Raw genomic sequence first — 12,573 nt, forward strand, 5'->3', positions numbered from 1 at the left:
GAAAGTGTGTGTCTTTATAGATTACTGTCTAAAAGTGTGTGTGCATTTGCAGTTTGTGTTTTATGAGTATGTGATTTTGTGCAGTAGAAACGCACTCTTCAGATGCTGGAGACCTTTCAACAGCAGCCTGAACAGGGCAGTTAGTGTGACCTGACGCGTCCTGTCTGCTGCTGCTGCAGAGTCACCGTGCATCCTCTGTGTTTCTGTTCAAAGTCACAACAGTAGACTTGTCATGCAGGTCAGCAAGCCGTTTTATCTGGGGTTCGGGCTCCCTGTTACAATACGGTGACTGCCTTGCTTGCGGCATGATGGCGAGTACAGTGCCGTGCAGCGTGGAGCAGACGACAAGGGATTCAGCAGATGTGCAAATATCGTATGTCTTGCCGACTGAAAAGGCCATCGTATGTATATTGACACAGTCTGCAAAAAAGGCACCGGCGTCGGGTTTCTTTCCCCTGTCGAGGAGTTTTCCATCTTCAAGGAAAATGTCCTTAGTCTCAGCTGCTGACAGGTGACTTAAATAGAATCTGTCCATCAGAATAACATATTATACGCAGATCACTGGTCTTTTATCATATGCTCATTTCCTCTCTTCCACTTGCTGTGAAAACACCGGATGGGCGACAGCCAAGGGGCCTGTGTGGTCGTATGTTTGTCCTGTTTTTCTCATAATAAAAGAGCCAGAGTGTAAATATGTTTAAATGCACATGCGTTCTGCTGTGTGAATGGTACCGCTAAGGCGCAGATAAAACCCTGGAGGGTTCGGAGCAGGAGAGGTGGGAGGTGTAATGATGGAGGGTTAGGAAGGCTCCAAGTGGATATCTGAGCCTTGTGATTATTGGATCTAAATCCCAGCAGGACGGCCGTCCGACTAGCGGAGCCTTGTGTTCCTCCGCCTCCGTTGAGAACAATAGCAGCACAGTCGGCCAAACAACCTCCTCATCTCCGTCCCTCCGTCCCTTCATCTACTTCCCCTCCTCTTTCCTCACCAGCCTTGTTATGCCTCCGGCTCTCTTGGCTTCACAACACATGGCTCCCAACCGTAATTGACTGAAAAATTCACTGATTGCTTTTCAAAGGAGAATTAAGGTGGTGTGCTAACAGGCTGCCCAGAGCGCAGCCTGTGTTTATTTACCGTGGATCCAAACATTGAAATAGTTGGCCCGTGCAGAAAGTAACGCAGTTGCAGATATGTTTGGCTGCAAGCGCCACTGGCTGCGTATTTAGGTCTTGCCGTTCCTTTCTGCTGTTCCTCAGGCGTCATCAGCGCTGACAGCCATTTATATCAGTCCCCACACACTTCTAATAATGTGAACCCACCATCCCGCTCTGCAGCGTAGAGCATGGGTGTTTTTGCTACTGTGACCCAAAGAAAACAATCAAAGCACTATTATTACCTTCTATCTGCTTTTCTCTGCAAGATCCATTTATTTTTGTAGATGAAGCACAATGCCATGCTGTTGGGAAAAGGGGCCAAAGAGGTCAAAATAACTTGGCGTATCCTGTGTTTTTCCTCTAAAATCTCAAGGCTGTGTATCTCAAACGCAAGGCCGGACATTCACTGTAAACTATTTGTCAGCTCAGCAGGCATAAATCTTTTAAAGAGCAGGTGTTACACATAAAGTTTCTACAGTCGCTCCTTTATTCAGTATGCTCAGGGTAAGTGGGCTTGTTGTGCCGCACATTTCATTCCTAATCTGCAGGATTTGGGATTTTGAAGGCCCTGTCAAAAACTCTGCTGGACGTGCATGAACAGACTGCACTGTTGTGGTGTGAGGACTCCGTGGTGGGACGCTGTCCAAAGCACACAAAAGCTGCATTTCTGCAATCTTAAAATGTTCTTTCATGGCTCATCAACACCTGAAAGACTGCCTAAGTTTTCAGGTTATTGTGGGGAATAATAATTTTCTCTTCCATCCATCTACTCCTTTTCATGGCCTTAAAACCTCTGCTGAGTGGCAGATTATTTTATTGAATGTGTTTGCACCTCTAGTCCTTTAAACCACATTCCTGCTGCCATAGGAGGTGGATGATTTGTCCCAGTGTTAGTTCCAACCTCAGAGTATTTTTTTTTCATGACTCAGGCTTTTATCCATTCAGCAGGTATAGAAGCAGTTTTTTCTTGGCCTCAGTCTCGCTGGCAGAGCAGAATACCACCACCGGGCTATGCTGTCCTTGTTCTTGATAGCAAAAGCAATCTATTTTCCTCTTGCTCCATTCAGTCCGTTCTGCAAAGGGCGTAGAGAGGAGCACGGCTGCCGAGTAGGGCCAAGAGAAAGAAACATGACTCATGCGGAGCCGTAGATGATCCACATCAGATGATGGTGCCAGCCTTACAATAAACATCTTCTGCCTGTCCGGCTGGGTACAAAAGGCCTTGAAAGGCAAAGAGAAGTTAAAAGAGTCTAATATGGCTTGAAGAGGATCTTAATGTTTTGGCTGTCACTCTACGTCTGAGATGCTCATTGTCCTCGCAAAATTCATCTTCGTATAATATTGATTTTGGATCCTGCAGTAATATCCCCATCTCTACTGCCAAATCCAGCATGATGCAATTAGCAGAGAGGCACACGAGTGAGGCTTAAAGTTTAAGAGAGGACTAACATTTCATAATCTAAACGATGACTCAGACATTTGAAATATGCAAAAGGGCAAAAGTCGAGAGAGTTTGATTACTTCCCCGTGCAGTCTCTCTCATCCTGTCACATGCACTTCTGTTTCATTTTCAGCAGCTCCTGGAATTTAGTTTGGGCTCTCAGCTAGCAGCTCAGGCTGTTTCGTGTGCTCTGCAAAAGAATAAACGCAGGAAGCCACGACTCATGTGGCGGAGGAATATGCATAAAGGTTGCCTCAGTTAGGAAAGGGAGATTAGAGCATAACATGGTTTCATCATGTTAAAGGTGATAATGTTGCAAATATGGACTACTCAAGTCATTGACAGCACATACTCATGTATAAACTCCTTCTTTTCTGTTGTGCAGAGCTCGCGGACGGCCCGATCAGAAGAGGACAGAGACACTCTGTGGGATGCCTGGGGCTCATGGAGTGAGTGCTCCCGTACCTGCGGAGGAGGCGCCTCCTACTCCCTCAGACGATGCCTCAGTTCCAAGTAAGGCCACCTCTCAGCCACTCCTCACCCTAAAGCCTCATGCATACTTGATGCAACAGGTGTGACAATCTAGAGGGCAACACCAGGGGCAAAAGGAAAGAGAGCTCACTTGTGTCATGCTGTGTGTGTGTTAATGCCTTCCGACTTTAATGAATCTGAAGCCCAAGTCACCAGTTTAATGAGTTAAACCGATCAAGTCCTGTTGTGATGCTTTGATCGGATTTGGCCTGAAACTGCGTGTCCTGTAGGGCATCACTTTTTCCTATTACTGTTTTAGAGTCCTCTTGACCCTTATTACGTACAGTATGTGATACCTACACCTCACCTAAAATCATAACAGTGATTCTCCTCAGCTGGTAAATTTCTAATTCTCTTAAATCACTTTTTTTCAAAATTGCTAAGAAACAATATTTCTATTTTTAGGACCTGAGATGTAAACACATTGACATTTATAAGTACAGTACTCACAGAAGGATGCTTTGTCATAGGTCTCTGTTTTAAACTATGCTTACACCACAGGAGGGAAGGATATACAGTGAACTGAATGTATAATTTCCAATAAGTTCCAACCTCACTGACCTTCAGATAAATGGAAACATCACACGGACAATTTGTAAGCGTGTGTTCAAACACTATCCGAGGTAATCTCCTCTTTTAAAGAGCCAAGTCCTGACTGGGCTTGGAATGGTTTCCATTAAAGTGCCATATCATGGCTTTAAGATTCAAGAGAGAGGGAAGGACGAGGGGTAAGGGGGAGGGTCTTTCTGTTGCTCACAGCCGCTCTGCCAAATAAATCCAGACAGCGTCCCTAATGTAAGTCTCACCAATCGCTTCATTCCCATGGGCTGTAATGAGGGTGCTCAAAAGACATATAACTGTTATGTGACTGTTAAATAGCCCTGCGGGGTCCACTGAGATCACTTGCCCATCCACCTACTAAAACTGTCTAGATGGCCACATGTGCCGAAATCTCAAATTCATCAGTGACATGAGGGATCTGATTTTCAGAAATGGCCCAACATGATTCTTCACAAATCAGAGCACAACAATCAATGTCCACTGTTAATAACTCTTCCTGTGATGGAGTTTGGGCTCTGCAAGCAATGAACCCACATTGGTTGGATTCCCACTGCTCATCATCTCGGCTTAAATCTCCGGATGAACTGGAACTTGCACTTTGGACCTCTCGGCCCTTTCATCCTCATGCCAAAGTCACCCGGTTGGTTAGGCTTCAAGCTAACCCAGTGGGCTTCAGGATTAAAACCCGAGGCCAAGTGTACTGGGCAAAGTGGCCAATTACAAATGGATTTGAGGAACAAGTGAAAAAAAAGGAGACAGAAGGAGTGAGAGGGTATGTTTTCCATAGAAATGTCACATTTATAGGCTGGGAAATAGCTGCAGGGTGACTTCACTGCATTCCTCTTTTTTACAGTTCCCCAAATGTATCGCTCTCCCATTTAAAGTAGCCAGCGTGCCTTGCTGCCAAAGTCACCTCTGTTTCGCTGTTGGGGGCTTCAGGGGGAGCTCCAGCAGTGACAGGAGCAGCCAGTGAGATCATAAAACAATGCAACTGTCCTGAGACAGAAGAGAGCACATCATCCCTGAGGTCACAACCCAGATGTACAATAAGGTGCTTCCAGTGTGCCATAACCATGAATCTGTCTGCGCTGCTAATGCGAAGCCAGGATAAGAAGCATAAGGCTGTCAAAACCTCAAACTTAAAGTGCCAGACCCCCCATGTAATGCATTGCAAACATTGAGGTCAATCGCTTTTTGAGGAGTTCATTTCATGATATCAGCAGCAGCCATTTCTCTGTGCTTGCCCAGAATTTTTTGGTCAGGCAAACCTCAGAACGCTACTGGCTGTAAAAGCAATTGACGTGTTAAGAGGTGTTTGGGGTTTGAGCTCCGTGTGGTGTGTAGGCAGTGTGTGTATGTGCAGACGTTACACGCTCATGTGAGTCCAGGGGGGGTTTGTTTACAAACTCGTGTGTCCTTTGGCGGCAGCAGCAATGTATGGGGTTCTTGAGCAAACAGCACGACCCTCCGTCCCACCTCATCCCACCTCACTCGGCTGTTGCGTGGGAATGAGGGGAGCAGTAGCCTGGAACCGGGTGGCAGATCAAACAGCGTCATTAAAAAGCACAGCACAAGGCCCCTTGTGTGTGTGCGTGTGTGTGTGTGACTCCTTGGATGGAGAGACTGGAAACGGGCCTGCAACACCCTCCAAACCAATACCACTCCAACTCTCTGACCTTTAAACACACACACACACACACACACACACACACACACACACACATGTACGACTGACTGCTACTGCAGAAAAAAACAACGGTTATTCAACTTCCCTGAAGGGCACATGCAAAGTATAGACTAAACACAGATTGCCTGGCCCTCATTAGTCCCACCCGCACAACACACTTCACTTGATCACAATCTCCATTATTAACAACAGCATAGCTGGTTTGAAGCGGGTGTGGACATATGGATTGGGTGTCATGGAAGGAGAAAGTGCTGCTCTATTATTTATGAGGCTCAGGGTTGGCAAACTCTTGTCTTTTCTCTTATAAAAAGAGGCCAGTCTCAACTTCATTTTGACTTGACTAAATAATCCAAAGAGGCGCGTACCCCACTGATAACCTTCTACCATCGGGAAATAAAGACGAGCTGTCCTGGGCAGGGACAAGGAGCAAGTTAAGAGTTCTCAAGAAACTTCTCATTGCTGATAAGGACATTTTCACCATTCACTGAGTCACTGATTTGCAGAAATTCCTGGCAGTGACATTAAATAACTGTGGCGTTTTGGAATTTCACCAAAGGCACACCACAGCTGTGTTTAAATCTTTAAGTGGTATGGTTGTTAAAAGTGAATTTTCCAAGGCAATGGCTGATTAACTTGCTCTAATTAACTTGGGCCTGGCACCTTGATTATGTCTCCTACTCGACAGTATGGAGGACCACCCTCCGAGTGGCCTGTGCAGTGCTAAAAACACCTCCATTCTCATGCCACTGAGCCCATGTTGTGCCAGGATGAACCACAGTAAAGTATAAATCATGTAAAATCCAAACTCATTTCAAAGATCTAGATTTTGATCATCAAAGTTATTAAAATTCATTTTCAAGGGATGAATGTTTGTGCCAAATCTCACTGCAATCCATTCAGCCGTTTCAATCGTCCAACAATGGATATTTCAGCAAAACCTCATGGTGCCGTCAGATAGAATGTCAGTGCATCCCATCTGCTGCCTCCAGATGTGGAGATATTTCACAGGAGAAGTGAAAACTTTGACCTGCTGATGACACTAAATGAAAAGTCAGGGGATCAAGATCGTCCTTAGGATTCATCCTCTGGGCACCACGGACATCTGTTCCAATTTCAATCCATCCACTAGTTGTCAAGGCATTTCACGAAAAAACAATGATATCAGGGGGTTACAAAGGTATGTAGGCTTCATCCTCTGAGGCCCATGAACATCTGTACAAAATAATCATGGCAGTCTGTCCAAAAGGTGTTGACATATTTCAATGTGGACCAAAGTGACTATCCAACTGACTGCATTTGCCATCCCTAGAGCTGTGCCTCTGCCATGTTCGGGAGGTGCTACAGAAAAGGTCATGGGGTCACTGATTTCAGAAATGTTTATCCCCTTGGGATCATGAATGTGCTCTGGAAATTTTCCTCTCAGTCTGTCCATGAGATTATGAGACATCTTCAAGGCAAAGTTGACATTTTGGCTTGAGAGTGCTGCCAGAGGAGTGGTCACTGAGGGTCCAAACTGGAAAATCTACAACCTTTAGGGAGCATGAATGTGCACAGTAAATTTCATTGCAATCTTCCCACTTGGTTTTTATATGTCTTGTGTGCAAGGGGAAACTGGCTGCTTGACAGAGAAGGTTAGGGGGTCACAAAAACATCAGGATTCATCCTTAGGGGAACACGAATGTGTAATAAAAAATCAACTGTAATTCAGCCATTACTTTTGAAACATATATCTCATGGATAAAATCAGATTTATTCCAAATTTTGACAATCTGAGCCAATAGTTGTCATCTTGCTGTAAGAGTGTCAAAGTGTTGGACTTACTTGCCTAGTCCACATGTCTCTGATGATATGAAAATTTAAAAACACAATTGTAGAGCTGTCAAGAGCATGCCAAACCAACAGACAACAATATAACACGAACTGTAAAGCCATGTTGGCCAGTCAGCCTGGATAAAGGCTATTACTGATAGGCTACCTACAGCTAGGGATCCTGCCAGGTCTCCCCTAAAACCTGAGGTGGGGTCTGTGCTATGGGAGTCTTGGATTATGTAGCAGTAACCTCTGTAGCACACGCTGAGGCTGCTGTGTAACTGTACATTTATGTGCAAACATGTAAAAAGTCCTGTTAGAAAGGTTAGCACGAGCACTGTTCCACAAAATTCCACAAAAGTGCGTCATGTAAACAAAGAAGATAACGGTGCTGCCAAACAAGCCAACCACTGGGGACACAGAGAAAGAAGCGCCGCGATAGGTTGTCTCACAAGGTGGAGCCTGGCCGTTCACACCAGGAGCCAGCTCTCTGTGCTGGGCAACAAGTGATGCTACTCCTCTCCTGTTCTGTGACAAAGCTTTGTATCTGTTCCTGGATCAGTGGGGGCACCTGTCACTTCACAAACAAACAATCACAAACAGCAGTGATTCTAATAAATATTGTGATATTTCATCCTACGGGAGGAAGAAATTGGGAGGATTGAAACAGCAGGGAGAAGAGCTGGAAAAGGGAAAATCCAAAGGTTTGGAAAGCATGGCATGCATGTTTCATTATCTCTCAGAATCAGGTCATTTATATCATGCTCTATATGAGAGCCTGAACTGTATGTAATGTATTTATATCATTTATAATAGACTATCAGTGCGTTTTCTTGCCAGATTCGCTCACCACACGTGGAGAAAGTGAAACAGACGCCGAAGCTATCGCTGCAGATCTCAAACCAGATGCAGAGCCGCATGCCGCGGCGCGCTCTGTCTGAGCACCCCAATTGGTTAACACAGGCGCCGAAAGGAGCTGGGCAGCGCTTCCACCTCCTGTGTGTGTCCCTGGTGTTAGATGGCCTGACTGCTCTCAACTTTCCTAAGCTGATCAGTTGCAGCGCTCACAGCAAGAGCGTTTTGAAGGCATCACAAACTCATGTGCCCATTTGCCTCAAGTGTATCAATATTATGGCAAAGGTTGTGGAGCCCTGGTTGCAATTACTTTCAATCTAGCAAGAAGAGTTGATGACATATATATGGGCTTTATGAGCCAGACAAATTTAACTGCATATCCAATATTATAAGAAGTTATTACAATAAATTTTTCATGGTTACAATAGATTTTAGTTCATTTCTTGTCTCAGGATGAAGTTATTGGCATGCCAGATGGTAGTTTTACTTTATGCAGTCTTGTGTGTACTTAATTGATGAGCAAACTCTCTGTAGTTGTGTGCTTTGTGTGTATTTGGCAGGAAAGAAGGATCATAGTCTTGTGAGTTATGGCTTTTGTGCTCCAGGAATTCTGATATTTCAACCAAGTCGTTTTTCCCTAACCTATGATGACGCCATGATGAATCCCTCGTCCCGAGCCTACTTCAGCTTAGCCTCCACGTTGTGGCTTCCAAAGTCAAGAGGAAATGAAAAGGGAAATTCACTTTATTCCCTTTGCCTTTTTTAATGTCTAGTTTATATATTGCTTGTCCCACTGATCCAGATCTTTGCTACCTGTCTCTCAACTCTCGGTCTTTGAGAGTCTCTTGTTTGGGTTCAAGCCCCATGACCTGCTGTTTGGTTTGGCATAAGGGACTGTCTGGATTCGTCACAGGGTCTAATGTTCTTGCCATGCCACACACTTCACATCCACTCCCTCCGCTCTCTGGAATAATATTATAAAAACCCTAAAGCCCTCGTTCATCTGTGAGTCCAAACTCTGCAATGTAGCCTCCAATCATGATTCCAGATTAGCTAAGGGCCGATGACACAGGAATTCCTCTCAAGTTTCCAAACTCCAAAGAATATCCTTTGATTAGCTTTTGCTGGGGTCTTGGATGATTGGCCTATCATAGCCACCATCAATGGTTTATCATCGCTCAGCATCAAAGCACAAAAGAATCCTAATTTCCAATAAGTGCTTTGCTCCATGATTTGGGCAAAAGCGCTGCAGACTGTCATGCGGAGAGTCGTGATCCAAACTGCTCCAATCTGTTCAGCAGACACAGCTCGGAGGGCGATACTGTGTCCGCTTTACCACCACATGTGCAGTACTGTTGGTTTCTAAAGCAAGGATTTATTCAAAGACTGATCACTAAGACATGTATCATGTGTTCTTATTCTCAGTACCTACAGACTCCTGTTTTCCATTTTATTGTTTTTACTTTTTTCCCTCCAGTTCATCTGTGAAGGTATAAAGTTTCCTGTTTAAGCCTTGACTTCCACTGAAAATGGAGGCATATCCCAGTCACTTTTGGCAAATGTTGGCATAACTTTATGAGAGAGTGGCCATGGTAAACATCATACCTGCTAATGATCACGGTGTTAGCATTGTCATTGTGTCCAGATTAGCATGGTGACAACTCAAAGCACTGCTGTGTATGCTGTGCTCAGCGCAGCCACCAAGAGCTGCAGGCATGGCTGCAGAATCTCTGCCTTTTTTGTTTTACCACCATTGCTATGGAAATTATGGCATCTGTCATGACTTCATCATAATATGTTATTTGCTACACTTAATTGTGTCCCACACTTACATACCAACATACCATACGCCTTCATTAATGCACAGTCACACTGCGTGAATTAAATCTTAAATGAAATCTGTTAAACCTTTGCAAACGCGCCACAGACCCCATGGTTGTGGGTTGCCACATCATCATTTGCAGGATTCCAGACTCTGCTCAGCAATTCAAAAAATGATAAGAGTCAACGGTTGAAAAACCGTCTGCCTCGGCGAAGATGATTGCTGTGCATTGTGGTTTGTTTTACCATTCGCCCCCGAAGTTCACCAACATGTTCATTTTGTCTTCTTCAGGACCTGTGAAGGGCAGAATATCAAATATCGCACATGCAGTAATGTGGTAAGTTCAGCAAAGTCATCTCTTTGTAATGGATGTCAGCAGAGCTTTCAACTGGCTTTTGTTGAGATAAACTGAAGTAGTAAATGGTGAATGAGAAACTTGAGGAACTGTGAAAATATTTAAGAGTCTAATTTAGTGATCTTGGTCCTTGTTGTTTAAGAGAAAGTGAGAAGTTGTGGAAGTGGGGGAACTAGTTCTGCTTTCATTTAATATGATGTCCACCACTTTCACACAGTCTCAGCAATCCCTCCACCACCACCTTTGTACTACTTTTAAAACTTTATTGAATACATTTTTACCCTCAGGATTGCCCTCCCGACGCCGGTGATTTCCGTGCCCAGCAGTGTTCAGCTCATGCCGACGTGCGATTCCAGGGTCAGTACCACGAGTGGCTGCCTGTGTACAACGACCCGGACAACCCCTGCGCTCTCAAGTGCAAAGCCAAGGGCTCGGGCCTTGTGGTGGAGCTGGCCCCCAAGGTGCTGGATGGGACACGCTGTTACACCGAGTCCTTGGACATGTGCATCAGTGGAGTCTGCCAGGTAGGAGAAGGAATCAAAGAGCTTTATTGTTTTCACCACTGAGGAGCTCGTATTTGTTTCTTTTAATTTATCTATTGTGGAAATCATTTCGGTGTTTGGACATTTGCACAGTTTTGGGGTCCCAAGACAAACTTCCCAGAAACCAAAAATGCGATTTAGATCAATTTTTATGATTAAGAAAATCTGAAAAATGTATCTTCCAGAGTACAATCTCATAACAATGTGTTGCGAACAGCCCCAGGCTTGGATTGAATCGGAAGCGGTCTTGGAGAACAGAAGGACAAATGAGACAAATGAAGTATTTCTGCAGCTTGCCAGACTGAAAGCTTTTAATGCAACACAGAAACACCTAATTCAAGCAGATATCTTCCTTCCAGAATTCTTCTTGAGATAATGACATATTGAGATTTTTATGAAAAAGTGTTCACAGTATGAGACAGAATACAAATTTTAAACAATAATCTAATGACAGCAAAACTGTAACCCTCAGCTCAGGAAGTGCTGCCTCAAAATCTCCAATCTGAGAAAAAAACTGCAACAAATTAAGCCTGTAAAAAGGAAATACTTTCTAAAACAGAATGCATTTAATTGGTTTATCTATTTTTTTCAACACAATTGTATATGTGCTGGTTCACATCTGTGTCATAATAGCTGGGTTTGGATGCAAGCACTAAAAAGTGAATAAATCTAAAAGAAGCTACACCCCCTCAAAATGCTAATATCATGCCATCTGCTTTACAAATGAATACCCAATGAGGGTAATGTTTTGATGAGACTGGCCTTTTGACTGACAGTCCAGGAAATAGTTTACAATGCATTTTTTCCCGGTTGGATGAAATTACGTCCCAGGGCACCGTGTGTGCAGAGACACACGGGGATTTTTAACGCACTCCCTTACCATGCTTAGAATCACACTGTGGTGTCGGTTTTGTCTCACCAACAGAAATTGTGAAAAGCTCCATCAATCAACCACGGATGGTTGCAGAAAATGTGTAACAGAAAGCGGTGCAGTGTGTTTTTGGAAAAACCCATAATCAACTCAAAGGGGATCTTTCATGTTATCTTCAACAAATAACAGATCTGGTGTGAATATGAAAGAAGAAACCAGAGGGTTGTTTAGATTATCTGATTATAACATTTACATGGCATGAAAGAAGAAATTTTATGTAATTAAATACATTTTGAAGGTCTAAATTAACCAACATTTAGTGCTTTCACTGGGACTTTTCCTGCTTTTCTTTTCGAGTTTAACTCTTTCGAGTTTATTTTAAAGCTGAAGATCAGAAATCAGGGTAGAAATCTTGTTCAGTGTTTTTTATTGTGTAGCTTTGTCTCTCTTCTCTTATAGATTGTAGGTTGTGATCATGAGTTGGGGAGCACGGTAAAGGAGGACAACTGCGGTGTCTGCAATGGAGACGGCTCATCCTGCAGACTGGTGCGAGGACACTACAAGTCCCAGCATGCTTCAGGAAAAAGTAAATAATCTGTACTTGGGCAGTTTTTGTTGAATTGAAACACATTAAGTTTAAACTCATTACTCAAGCTGAACACATTAGGATTGGTGTACTTTTGTCGTGGGGAGTCGTGGGAAAAATAACCCCTGGTGATGTCATAGTGATGTCATCAGGGTCATTTTTGTACATCACCAATGTAAAGCCTGCATCATTCATGCTTTTTTCCTCTGTCTCTTTGCCTCATCCAGCTGAGGACACAGTTGTCGTCATCCCCTATAAGAGTCGCCACGTACGTCTCGTCCTGAAAGGCCCGGATCACTTGTGTAAGTCCTGGTAGGTCCAGGGTGCCCTTCCATCCAAAACAGTTGAACATTATATT

General features: G+C 44.0%; 1 protein-coding gene across 3 annotated transcripts in view; it reads left to right on the plus strand.

Annotated features, from left to right (window-relative positions):
* LOC121626446 (ADAMTS-like protein 1) overlaps positions 1-12,573 on the plus strand; it is a 92,951-nt gene that overhangs the window by 59,507 nt on the left and 20,871 nt on the right. For all 3 annotated transcript variants that reach the window (XM_041964956.1, XM_041964957.1, XM_041964958.1), the window contains exons 3-7: positions 2,982-3,109; positions 10,153-10,198; positions 10,504-10,740; positions 12,089-12,215; positions 12,443-12,517. In XM_041964956.1, the coding sequence (XP_041820890.1) occupies positions 2,982-3,109; positions 10,153-10,198; positions 10,504-10,740; positions 12,089-12,215; positions 12,443-12,517 (613 nt within the window). The remainder of the gene's footprint in view (positions 1-2,981; positions 3,110-10,152; positions 10,199-10,503; positions 10,741-12,088; positions 12,216-12,442; positions 12,518-12,573) is intronic.

The sequence above is a fragment of the Chelmon rostratus genome, chromosome 23 (assembly GCF_017976325.1).
Source record: "Chelmon rostratus isolate fCheRos1 chromosome 23, fCheRos1.pri, whole genome shotgun sequence".
Classification (NCBI taxonomy): Eukaryota; Metazoa; Chordata; class Actinopteri; order Chaetodontiformes; family Chaetodontidae; genus Chelmon; species Chelmon rostratus.